This window comes from Oncorhynchus kisutch, linkage group LG26 (assembly GCF_002021735.2).
Source record: "Oncorhynchus kisutch isolate 150728-3 linkage group LG26, Okis_V2, whole genome shotgun sequence".
NCBI classification, from domain to species: Eukaryota; Metazoa; Chordata; class Actinopteri; order Salmoniformes; family Salmonidae; genus Oncorhynchus; species Oncorhynchus kisutch.
Genome location: NC_034199.2, coordinates 41,364,310 through 41,377,249, shown reverse-complemented (window position 1 = coordinate 41,377,249; position 12,940 = coordinate 41,364,310). Strand labels below are relative to the sequence as shown.

The following is a 12,940-nucleotide window of genomic DNA, read 5'->3' as shown; positions in this document are numbered from 1 at the left end:
AAGGTCATAATTCAGCAGAACTAATCACATAAGTGTAAAGGCAGCAATAACTAACAGTTGAGAGAGAGATTTTAGATTATTCTTTCTCATTTTAAAGTAAAGTAAAAGTCTGTGCTAATTACTTTATATTAAATTGGAACTATCCCTGACTAGAAGCTTGTCATGGATAGCTAGAAATGTCTATAGTACTTTTGAAAATGTTGCCCTTTTATAAGTATAAATGATCACTGTTAGATCGATAATAAATAGAAGTCATTCAAGTACAAGAAGAATAACACAGCTTTATTCAAATTTATTTTGGCTACATTTATTTGAGGTCATTTCCAAGAGAAATAAAAAATTCAATAATAGCCTACTTAAGACATTTTAGGAATTTTCCATCAACACCCTCTCTATCTTAATCTCTTTACCTGGATGACTAAAGTGGATTTTTTATTGTCAAAAAATACAGTGTTTTCACAATATTGTATCAAAAAGTTCCCCAAATTTCGAATTTCCAGTAGTTTAAAGGAAATAAAATGATAAGAACAAAATTGACAATTTTAACAATGACTGTTTTTCCAAATACCATCTATTGAGGATTTTCTCCAATAGTCAATGACAGAATCCTTTACTAAAATATATTTGTTGAGGAACTATAATACTGTACACTACAGTATGAAATAAATACAATTAGGAAATATAAAATGAGTCACATAAATAAAATGGCAATCTTAAAATTTGATTGAAATGTAATTTATGCTTGGGCCAAAAAAAATCTACAAAAACAAAAATAATACTGAAAAAAGGTAATGAAAAATACATAAAATTGCACAAACATGTAAACGAACGAACTGCTGTCTCTATCGATGCTAATACTGACATAGGTACTTTGAAAAACTAGGTGAAATATTGATTTAATACTGAAGCCAGAGCAAAGATAATACAAGTAAACTCTGATTTTTACACTGTACAGGGATGGCACTTGCAGAAACGCACAGGTGAAAAGGTTTGCATATAAGGCTTTCTCTTGAGAAAATAAAACATACTAAGTCTCTTGTCTGTCATATGGAGCCCTTCGTATTTCACAATTCTATTTCATTCTATTTCATTCTGTCATTTCATTCCAGTCCATTTTAAGACAAAATCACACAGGTTTAAAGTTTCCTTCACATAAAGACAAAAAATGGTGTGGTTAGTTTGCCGAGCAAAAGGGAGGGTAGAACCAAGGACATCACAGTAAGTAGTAGACAAAGTACAACACTGACGGACTGCTACCAAGTCTTCAAGCACGGTATAAATATACATAGGGTTTTTTAAATAGTTTTTTATTGTTTTTGTAGTGATTAAATGGGCAGAGTGCAATTTCCTGGTTTGGGGTATGAACACAATAAAACACAAGGGTTAACAACATTATAGCACCACACAGCTTTTAGGCCTTATTTAACACTGTACATTAAAGACAGCTTCATTTAATTTGTTTATTATAATGATAATCATTATTACATCATAATGTTGATTCTTAAATAATCCCACCCAGTTTGTCATCTCAACTCTGATGTTGGCAGTCAGTCACCACATTCCATGAGTCCATCATTATGAGCTTCTGAGAAGCTACAAGTTGCTTGACTTAGCCACTGCAGTGCCCTTCTGAAAACAAAGCAAGTTTCATGTTTGCTGGAAGAATGGGAAAAGGAAATGAAACAAACCATCACGACAAATATTTTTTGCAATATTTTTTGGGGACTGACTGCAGAACTGATTTAATCTGCTTCCTAATGGTCTGACTTGGTGTCTCTTTTCCCTTCTGTTGAACTGTCATCCATCGAATGCGTTGCACCTTTCCCCTCGTCATCCCTCGCTGTGTCCATCCTTCCGTCACCCTCGTCCTCTCCTTCCCTGAAACTTCCCGCCTCTCGTCTGTCTGTCACCTTCTCATACGTCTCGTCCACTTCCCTCTGTCCTCGTCCTCCCCTCATTCCTCCTTCTGTGCCATCCCTCAGGATGGTGTCGTCCCCGTTCTCCAGCTGGTCCTCGGGGTCTGAGTAGCCCAACGGCCCCAGACCCTGTAGGTAGGCCCTCCTCATCAGTAGCTCTGTGGGCTCCATGGGGCCCTGGCCCTTGTCCCAGGCTTCCCTCTCCTCCGCCTCCCTCTCAGCTGCCTCCCTCTCTTCGGCCTCCCTCTTGCAGTAGGAGTAGCGGTGGTTCATGTGCTGGGAGTAGGAGCCTGAGTGAGAGAAGCGCTTGCCACACTTGTCACATTGGTATGGCTTTTCTCCAGAGTGCAGGCGAGAGTGCTCGATGAGGTGGTGCTTATGTTTGAAGGCCTTCTTACAGATCGTGCACTGGTGTGGTCGTTTTCCTGCGGAGACACAGGAGACAGGGGAGAGGAGGTGTTACTACAGTGTTACTATGGTCCCCTTCCCTAGAAACACAGAAAAACACAAAGGGAAAATAAACAGTTATTCAGGAGAACAGACACGTAGTACACATGTCAAATTAGAGTGAATTTAGTCTGACTTGACACAGAATGTATTGATCATGTTATGTGCATACTGAGTGTAAAGCATTGATATCATCATTACGGATTTCTTCATTCCCTCCATCATGGTGAAAATGATTATAGGACACAATAATGATAGGAATGAGTAATGCTGTGAAGGTACAAATAAATACAAGTACATTTCTCAAATACATTTTAGAAAACAAAACAAAGCGTTAAAAGTAAACCTCAATTTATGGTTGACAATCTAACTTTAGAGCTAATTTTAGTTGCTGCTAGAAAACACGATGGGGAGTCAGGTTGAAATAAAACCCCTCACCACTCTATGATGGGCGGGGCCGGCGAGCAGCGAGCTAAGCCAGTGAACTCAGATGTTTCGAACACCAAGCAAGGTGAAACTGAAGTGCAGCCTGGCACCAGTGACAGCGTGTTCTCATGACATCATAGGTCCAGGTTAAAACGAGTAGGATTAGGCATCCTTCACGTGATGGTGTGACAGTTATATTTATAGGAGGAGGACCTTCACACCACTAGCCCTCTTTGCCCCTCTTCCCCGTCCCCGCAACATGCAGCTCCTCGCACTAAAGGTTTACTACAACTCAGCAGTGCTACCGGAAATATATTCCCTTCTATTAGACAAAATGGGCCTCTCAAATGCATGTTCAATCGGCCCATATAATAGCACCCTTCCAAAAGTGCACATCCCACGCTCACATGCACAAACACCTCCCATCCTATGAAAGCCAATACACATAAAGTACACACAGGCGAGCAGCCACGCAACAGAATGCACATACACACACAGACACACACACAGGCGAGCAGCCACGCAACAGAATGCACATACACACACAGACACACACACAGGCGAGCAGCCACGCAACAGAATGCACATACACACACAGACACACACACAGGCGAGCAGCCACGCAACAGAATGCACATACACACACAGACACACACACAGGCGAGCAGCCACGCAACAGAATGCACATACACACACAGACACACACACAGGCGAGCAGCCACGCAACAGAATGCACATACACACACAGACACACACACAGGCGAGCAGCCACGCAACAGAATGCACATACACACACAGACACACACACAGGCGAGCAGCCACGCAACAGAATGCACATACACACACAGACACACACACAGGCGAGCAGCCACGCAACAGAATGCACATACACACACAGACACACACACAGGCGAGCAGCCACGCAACAGAATGCACATACACACACAGACACACACACAGGCGAGCAGCCACGCAACAGAATGCACATACACACACAGACACACACACACAGGCGAGCAGCCACGCAACAGAATGCACATACACACACAGACACACACACAGGCGAGCAGCCACGCAACAGAATGCACATACACACACAGACACACACACAGGTGAGCAGCCACGCAACAGAATGCACATACACACACAGACACACACACAGGCGAGCAGCCACGCAACAGAATGCACATACACACACAGACACACACACACAGGCGAGCAGCCACGCAACAGAATGCACATACACACACAGACACACACACAGGCGAGCAGCCACGCAACAGAATGCACATACACACACAGACACACACACAGGCGAGCAGCCACGCAACAGAATGCACATACACACACAGACACACACACACAGGCGAGCAGCCACGCAACAGAATGCACATACACACACAGACACACACACAGGCGAGCAGCCACGCAACAGAATGCACATACACACACAGACACACACACAGGCGAGCAGCCACGCAACAGAATGCACATACACACACAGACACACACACAGGCGAGCAGCCACGCAACAGAATGCACATACACACACAGACACACACACAGGCGAGCAGCCACGCAACAGAATGCACATACACACACAGACACACACACAGGCGAGCAGCCACGCAACAGAATGCACATACACACACAGACACACACACAGGCGAGCAGCCACGCAACAGAATGCACATACACACACAGACACACACACAGGCGAGCAGCCACGCAACAGAATGCACATACACACACAGACACACACACAGGCGAGCAGCCACGCAACAGAATGCACATACACACACAGACACACACACAGGCGAGCAGCCACGCAACAGAATGCACATACACACACAGACACACACACAGGCGATTCCTATCCTCAGATAGCCTTGGAATGCCTGCGACATCATCCATAGTTGGCATACTTTAAGTGCCCCCCCCCCCCCTCCCCCCTCGCCCTCCCCACCTTCCCTACAGTGGGACAAAAATAGAGGAGACAGAGAATTCCTCATGGGGCATTCCATTACAGGATGCTGAAAGAGAGGAGTCCCCAGGAGGAGAGGTCACATCTTTGAAGATCATTTAAAAAAATAACCAAACATGCCACACAGGCAAGCCTCCTATACGACCTGTCATTCTGTTAAATACCACCAGGGTCAACGCAGTAATTCTCGTCCCTGTCACTGAAGGCACAGTATATATACTGTATGTCCCTGTGTCTTAACATACTAGCATGATCTTTAAAAAGACAGTCCCTCTTGAAGCAGAACGTTTGTTTCCAAAATGGCCACTGGTCCTGTTACTTCTGGAGACCATATGATGATGTCATTTAGAATGTCTGGAGTCAGAATGACTACTACTATGGTGTCTGTGATGAATGCAATGATGCTCACTTCTACTTTAACCGAATGTTTATGTAGCTGCTTTCATATCCAAACAGCCCACTATTCCCAAACCCCTTGTCAATAAGAAAGGAACACGTTAAAGTTCATGGATCTGAACACATTATAATGGAAATTATGAAAGACGAGAGGAAAATAACAATTAAGATTGGTGGGGGGAAAAATGATGTGATCAAGAAGGGGAAAAAAGGAGAGAGAGGATGAAATAACAAAAAAGAACAGCTTTCAAATGACACAAAACATGGAGGGGGACTGGCACAAAGGTAAAGAGGGAGGTTGGGGTAGAAAACAACTGTCCAAATGTTATATACCTGTGTGTTCATATTTGTGTCTTAGGAGGGAACTGGTCTTCTGGAATGTTTTGTCGCACAAGTCACACGCGTACATACCACTTTCTGTCTTCTTAATCTTCTTCCGGGAGAGGAGGGATTCGTCTGTCAGGTCCTCCAGGCCTGACAGATAGTCCACAGTGCCGTCCAATAGCTCCCCCTATGAGATGAGAGAGGCATATTGTTCAATTATTTGTAAGTCATCCACACCTGTCACCTAAAACAAAGACACCTTCTGCTCTGAGTTTGATCCCAAGTCTGGACAGGGCTTAGTCGTCGATCCGTACGACCTGTGTAAGACCCTTCTTACTGCCCAGGAGAGGAGACAATAAAAAGGGGAACATATGGGCTTTTTAAGTCTGTGTTGTGGATTTGATGTGTGGAGTGGACGCATATACAAAACAGACAGCCACAGTGCAAACTCATCTAATTACAGGAAATTATTTGACAAAAACACAACTTTAACATTATTTTTTTTACTAATCTAAAACATTTAATTTGTTTGGTGTTGAGTGTAACTTTATCCATTAGATACTAATTTAAAAGGACAAAATGTTTATTGTTAAGCTCTTCCTAAAAATGGACTTTAGTGAATGGACCTGAAACCACAAAAGGGCTTGTTTACCTGGAAACCTGGTTTCCGTTGGTACTTCCTCGACCTCTGTTGCATTTCAGCGAATGTAGCCGCTCCAGTTGCATAAGTGTAGGCCATGTGGGGCAGGAAGCTCATTGGATCCAGCCCTGGGTATGGCCTCAGTCCTGGGATGCTGGCCTGGGCCTGCATGAAGCTAGGCGGGGGGAATGCTCCATGTGGGGGCAGAGATGTGTACATGTGACCACCACCAAAGGGGTTGATGCCAAAGATGGGGCTGACACTCTTCTCCATCTGGTGTCCGCGGTTGCCCCTGTTGTCTCTCTCCGAGCCCAGGAATTCCTTCTTGATGTGGGCCAAGTCCATGGGCTCAGTACCCTGCTCCCGGCTGGAATGGTGGTGGTCACCGTTGCAGTCTGAGACGTAGCCGTTTGGTTCGGACCTCTTTACTCCCAGTGAGATGCTGTTGCTCATCATGTGTTTTGGCAGAGAAAGGTCCAACGGTGCGTCCCCCCCATGGCCGTCCCCTTCAGAGGCCAGGCTGTTTGGAGTGTACGAGCTGCTCTGGGAGTTTTTAGAAGAAGTGGAGGAGAGATTTAGAGGAGATGGAGTTCTGCTTCTAAGTTGGTTCAAGGGGTCTAGTGGTTTGTCACCTGTCTGCCTGTTTGCTGTAAACTGGTTGGCCTCTGAGTGTCTGTGGAGAGCGTCACGGTCACCGTTGGTGTTGCCACCGTGTAAATCAGCGAGTGCCATGATACGGTCCACGTGTTGCGCCGTGGACATTGGTGACCTGGTTAGCCTGTGGTGCCTGCGCTCCCCTGCACTGCTCCGCTCTGGCGGCGGTGACTGCTTCCTGGGGTTGGCATTGCCCTTGTTGTGTTGTTGTTGTTGCTGCTGATTCTTCCACTGGGAGAACCACTCCTTGACGAACTCCTGCGGAAGGCCGACTGCGATGGAGATCTTCAGCAACTCCTCTGAGTTGGGTTCTGTGTTCATGGCGAAGTAGGCCTTGAGCACTGACATGTGGTCCTTGAAGGGGTTGGCGGGGCTGGTGGCGCCCCTCTCTGAAAGAGAGGACAGCAGGGAGGCCTGCTGGTCTGAGGGGAACACTCCCCTGTGGCTGAGAGACACGTCTTCGCTGGGCTGAAGGTGGTTGATCTCCTCGTTCTTCTTACACAGGTAGCGCTCATGTTGGTGCAGTGGGATGGGTCCTGGGAAGGTCTCCTTGCAGAACTGGCAGGAGAATGGCAGGAATGGAACCAGGTGGCTTTCGTGGTGCGACTTGTCCTCACGATCCGTTGAGTGGTTGAGCCTCTCCTTCTTTATGTCCATGTTGATCTGCCTCTTGGAGTCATCGATCAGGCTCTTGGCCTCGTTCACCTTCTCCAGGGTGTAGTCGATGATGCTCTTGGTGGGGCTGCCATGGCCCACCACCTGGAAGCTGGCATGCGGAGAGGACAAGGCCAGCTTCTGTTCCTCCATCTGAGCCCCCAGCTCCTTCATATAGGCCCTGAGCTTGGAGATCTCCTCCGGGTTCCCATCCATCTTCTGCCGACACACCGTGTTGTCCACAATCTGGAGGACCTTCTGCACCTCGCTCAGGTTGTTCCCCAGGGACCCGTATCCCAGCAGGGGCAGGTCCAACCCCATTCCACCCAGGTGCTGCAGGGGGCTCTGGGATGAGCTGTGGACCCCCACGGGGCTGCCTCCTCGGCAGGCTCCATTCATGTAGCCCCCTGGTCCTCCGACGCCATACTGGGAGGCCATCAGTAGTCGGTAGTCGTTTAAGTCCATTGGCTCTGCCTTGATGTCCAGGTGGCCCTGCTGGTCTTGGAGCCCCATGGGGCGGCCGTTCTCCAGCTTGTGGCGGAGCAGAGCCAGGGCGGGGCTTCCCGGGGAGGAGGCGGTGGAGTTAGGGGAGGAGCCAGCCTTGGCGTTGCCTCCTCCATTACTTACTCGTCCATTGACGGAGAACAGACCGACACACTTCTTGCTGCTGATGTGGGAACTGTAGGAGCCGGAGTGGGAGAAACGCTTCTTGCAGTTGGAGCACTCGTATGGTTTCTCGCCTATAAACGATAAAAAGGTACATGAATCTCAAGTTACTCCATTTTGAATGCTTGCAATTGGCTGGTAGTGAAATAGCTGAAGATTTCTTTCAGTGTGAAAATGTGAATTTCTATTTCTATTACACGTCTATTTAACTCTTGTCTTCTTGAGCTATGGCCTCATCCATATGGCGGAGTTAGTCAGTTATAAAACAGGTCTGAAACAGTGAGCTATTATAAAACAGAATGACTCATTTACTGACAGAGGCCAAAAAGGAACATTATCAATTTTACTCTTATGGCATGAGCCCTCTCTGTCATCTAGCCACAGTCACATGAATACATTTTAAAATCGGTGGGCTGATGCCGGCTTGACTCATTTTAGTACCTACCGCTGTGAATGCGAAGATGCTCCTTCAAGTGATGCTTGTATTTGAAGGCTTTTCCACACTCAGTGCATTTGAACTTGCGATTGCCAGCCCCTTCACTCAGCAGCTGGGGCTGTGGAGGAGATAGAAAAGAGAGTTTTCACATCAGTGCCACCTAAACGTGTTGTGTAAGTGTGGGAGTCACAAATGAACCAGGCACTGGGCGAGATTTCAAGGTAGCTGGCCTTGAGAAGGAATGTAATGAATTTGTCGTAGCTTCAACGGTAGGGTACCTTGCAACACAATAACCCTCCGTCACAAACGTTAACTACATCTAACTGCATAAGTATTTTTTAGGGTTTTACATCTGAAATGGTTTAATAAAAATGATGAAGCGTGCAAGGAACTCAGAAATCGATTTTGAGAATAGTGTGTGGGTTGAGTTTTTGTGTTCTGTTCAAAGGTAACTGTTTAGTGTAGGTGCATTTCCTGAAATTCAAATGAGTGCAGATAACAAATAAAAACAGAGAGATAAAGCCTCCACAAAGACCTTTATGAGAAAGATGTGGGAGGTTTTCATGGTACAATTTCAATGTCAAAAAATCCCTTTTCACTAATGCTTGCTGAAGAATCTATATATCGGTGTGTGTTATTGTGTTTGTGTATGTGTGTATGTATGGCAGCAGGTGACATTTCAGGTTAGAGCATGTGATTAGAGTTAGACTACTGAATGTGGCTTGAAGGGGACTACATTGTGAAAATGCTAGCGATTTGAAAAAATGGGGCCAATGACTGATGTGGTAGAACCTGCCTTCATAACCAAATGTGTGAACAATTACCCCATGCTAAAAATAAATTCCATTGCACACAGAGGATAAGCAGTGTAGCACAATTCACATGTTTGCACCAATAGCACTCAGTAGCACTCAAATGGAAATCCCTCCACAGTCCGGTGCACTAAGGTAGCCTAGTCATAATGACCTTCCATAAGATCCTTTCTTTAACTCTTTTAACTGGAGAGGAAGTACAGAACTAAACAAACACTTAAAGTCATTTGAGGATTATGATACTCCAGATCACTGGGGGAAATACCATCTGCTCTTATTTAAGCCAGTCTGAAGGGGGGGGGGGGGGGGGGGGGGGGGTCAGGTGGGGGGGTGGAGGGGGACTCCGGGAGGAAGGAGGGTGCTTATTTAAGGAAATCTGACTATTATCACCACTATAATTGGACAATTGTAATGATTCCACTGCTTATTTGCATGGTCCGTCATAAGAGACAGTTGTAGGTTCTGTTTTATGACAGAAACAAAGGCCTATACTTTTGGTTTTTGGTCTTTATGTTTACAAATTGCTGGTTGTAAATGGTTGTACTTGTACTGATTCCCTGGTTAAAATCAAAATACAAAATTAAATACAACTTTATCCATCACACGAATTGGTAAACAACAGGTGTAGACTAACAATGAAAAGGTAACTGATGGGCCCAAACAACGCAGAGAGAAAGACAATAGAGAAATAGAAGACTGAAACACGTATTAAAAAATATATATATTTAAATACACAATCAGTATCTGTCACACCCTGATCTGGTTCACCTGTCCTTGTGATTGTCTCCAGCCCCCTCCATGTGTCGCTTATTATCCCCGGTGTACATATATCTCTGTGTTTCCTGTCTCTGTGCCAGTTCGTCTGGTTTGACAAGACAACCAGTGGTTTTCCTTGCGTCGATCTTTTCCAGTCTCTGTTTGTTTCTAGTCCTCCTGGTTTCAACCCTTGCCTGTCCTGACTCCGAACCCGCCTGCCTGACCACTCTGCATGTTCTGACTACCAGCCTGCCTATCCCCTTGTACTGTTTTGAACTTGGATCTGATTTCTGACCCCTGCCTGGCCTGACCTCGAGACTGCTGATCGTCTGGTACTGTTTGGACTCTGACCTGGTTTCTGAACTCTCGCCTGTCCCCGACCTGCCTTTGCCTGCTCCCTTTGTTATAATAAATATCGTAGCTCTGCCATCTGCCTCGTGTTTGCATTTGGGTCTCGCCTTGTGCCCTTATAGTAACGATTACTAGGCTATATACACGGGGTACCAGTACCAAGTCGACGTGCAGGGGTATGAGGTATTTGAGGTAGACATGTACAAATAACTAGGAATAAAGTGACAGTGCTGCTACTGTTTATTATCTATCTATAAAACTGGTCCTTAATAAACGCTATGCTCAGTGAAAGAACTGCGTATTGAACCATAGGAAATGGTCCAAATCTCTGCTACTATGTATGAGTCCTCATTTCTAATCAAATCTGGTCCACTTCTAGCAACAGCTGATGTGAAAAGTCAGATGGCCTGAGGAAGGCAATATGCTAGCACATCCCACGCAGGCCTCACTAAAGGAAGACGCAACACAATGCAGCTGTGAACAAGCTGAGTGGGGGTCTGAGGCAGTGTGGGGGTCTGAAGTAGTGTGGGGGTCTTAAGTAGTGTGGGGGTCTGAGGCAGTGTGGGGGTCTGAAGTAGTGTGGGGGTCTGAAGCTGTGTGGGGGTCTGAAGCTGTGTGGGGGTCTGAGGCAGTGTGGGGGTCTGAGGCAGTGTGGGGGTCTGAAGCAGTGTGGGGGTCTGATGCTGTGTGGGGGTCTGAGGCAGTGTGGGGGTCTGAGGCAGTGTGGGGGTCTGAGGCAGTGTGGGGGTCTGAAGCAGTGTGGGGTCTGAAGCTGTGTGGGGGTCTGAGGCAGTGTGGGGGTCTGAAGCAGTGTGGGGGTCTGAAGCAGTGTGGGGGTCTGGAGCAGTGTGGGGGTCTGAAGCAGTGTGGGGGTCTGAAGCAGTGTGGGGGTCTGAAGCTGTGTGGGGGTCTGAAGCTGTGTGGGGTTCTGAAATAACTTGTTTAATGTGAGAGGAGTAGAGGATGACAGGAAGAGGAAAGGAGAATACTAATTCACTCAAGAGAATATGATTCTTCATGCAGAAGAAAAGAGCATCCAGTCACCATGAGGAAGCTATTATAATTAACACAAATCTTAAAAGGAAAAATAAATGAGTGAAGGGCAGTGACCTAAAATGATACTGTGTGTTTCACCCAGATCGTTGGTCGATCCACACAACTACACAACAGTGTGAAGGAGATGAGATGAGGAAAGAAAATAGTAAAAGAAAAACAGAAAAACATCACCCCCTGTCTGTCTGTCTGTCTGTCTGTCTGTCTGTCTGTCTGTCTGTCTGTCTGTCTGTCTGTCTGTCTGTCTGTCTGTCTGTCTGTCCTGTCTGTCTGTCTGTCTGTCTGTCTGTCTGTCTGTCTGTCTGTCTGTCTGTCTGTCTGTCTGTCTGCCTGTGTCTGTCTGTCTGTCTGTCTGTCTGTCTGTCTGTCTGTCTGTCTGTCTGTCTGTCTGTCTGTCTGTCTGTGTCTGTGTCTGTCTGTCTGTCTGTCTGTCTGTCTGTGTCTGTCTGTCTGTCTGTCTGTCTGTCTGTCTGTCTGTCTGTCTGTCTGTCTGTCTGTCTGTCTGTCTGTCTGTGTCTGTCTGTCTGTCTGTCTGTCTGTCTGTCTGTCTGTCTGTCTGTCTGTCTGTCTGTCTGTCTGTGTCTGTCTGTCTGTCTGTCTGTCTGTCTGTCTGTCTGTCTGTCTGTCTGTCTGTCTGTCTGTCTGTCTGTCTTACCTGATCGATCCCTGGCTTGTGCATGGCCATATGTCTCTCCAGCAGTGTTCGGTGTGAGAAGGTCTCGCTGCACAGTGGGCAGGGTATGCTCTCCTCATTCTTCTCATGGCGGTACTTGATGTGCTCCTTGAGCGATGTCAGCCGCTTGTAGCCCCGGTCGCAGTAAGGACAGGTCAACAGTTGGGTGAAAGCATCTGGAGTCCCAGGTGACAGTTCTGTATAGGGGAAAGGAGGAGGCGTTGTCATAAGGTCAGCCAGTAAGACCTTGATGGGCAGTATGCCCAGGTTGTAAACAGAGGAAGTGTAACAAGCAACATGATTATCTCTGCTTCACAAAGACTCTATGTAAAGTCACCATCAGCTTACACTTGAACACAGACTACCCATAAAAGTCTGTCAGTAACACTATTGGGGACAAAGGCACAGGGTGGAAGGCCTTTAATGCAGCTTCTGAGACTGCAAATAGTCAGAGATTAACTGTCAAATGGATTTTATGGATTCTCACCGTTTTCGTTTTCGTCTTGCCCAATGGTTTCGGGAGTTCCGATTCGTGTCACTTCCTCTGGGGCTTCTGGGTAAATGATGGCGGTGTCGCCACGCTGGAGGTATTCAGCGATGCTGGCCGAGAGGCCGTCACTCTCCTCCAGTTTACTACACTTAGTGAAGTAGTCGTCAAGCTCTGACACCCCATCCATTCCATTAACTGTATAAGATGAGGAGGAGGGTGGAGAGGGGGAGGGGAAGGAGAAGGAGGAGAGGGAGAGGGGGAG

The 12,940-nt window shown here is 46.6% G+C and overlaps 1 protein-coding gene across 4 annotated transcripts in view; it reads right to left on the bottom strand.

The window, feature by feature from the left end:
- Positions 1-261: 261 nt before the first annotated feature.
- Positions 262-12,940, bottom strand: part of LOC109870913 (zinc finger E-box-binding homeobox 2-like) — a 75,998-nt gene continuing 63,319 nt past the window's right edge. Inside the window, exons 5-10 of one of the 4 annotated variants that reach the window (XM_020461616.2) lie at positions 12,676-12,873; positions 12,171-12,385; positions 8,553-8,661; positions 6,146-8,181; positions 5,581-5,680; positions 262-2,341 (exon numbers count right to left, since the gene is read on the bottom strand). In XM_020461616.2, the coding sequence (XP_020317205.1) occupies positions 1,755-2,341; positions 5,581-5,680; positions 6,146-8,181; positions 8,553-8,661; positions 12,171-12,385; positions 12,676-12,873 (3,245 nt within the window). In that variant the 3' untranslated portion in view covers positions 262-1,754. Of the gene's footprint in view, positions 2,342-5,502; positions 5,681-6,145; positions 8,182-8,552; positions 8,662-12,170; positions 12,386-12,675; positions 12,874-12,940 lie in introns of all 4 variants that reach the window. The other 3 variants (XM_031805590.1, XM_031805591.1, XM_020461615.2) reach the window with 3 other exon arrangements.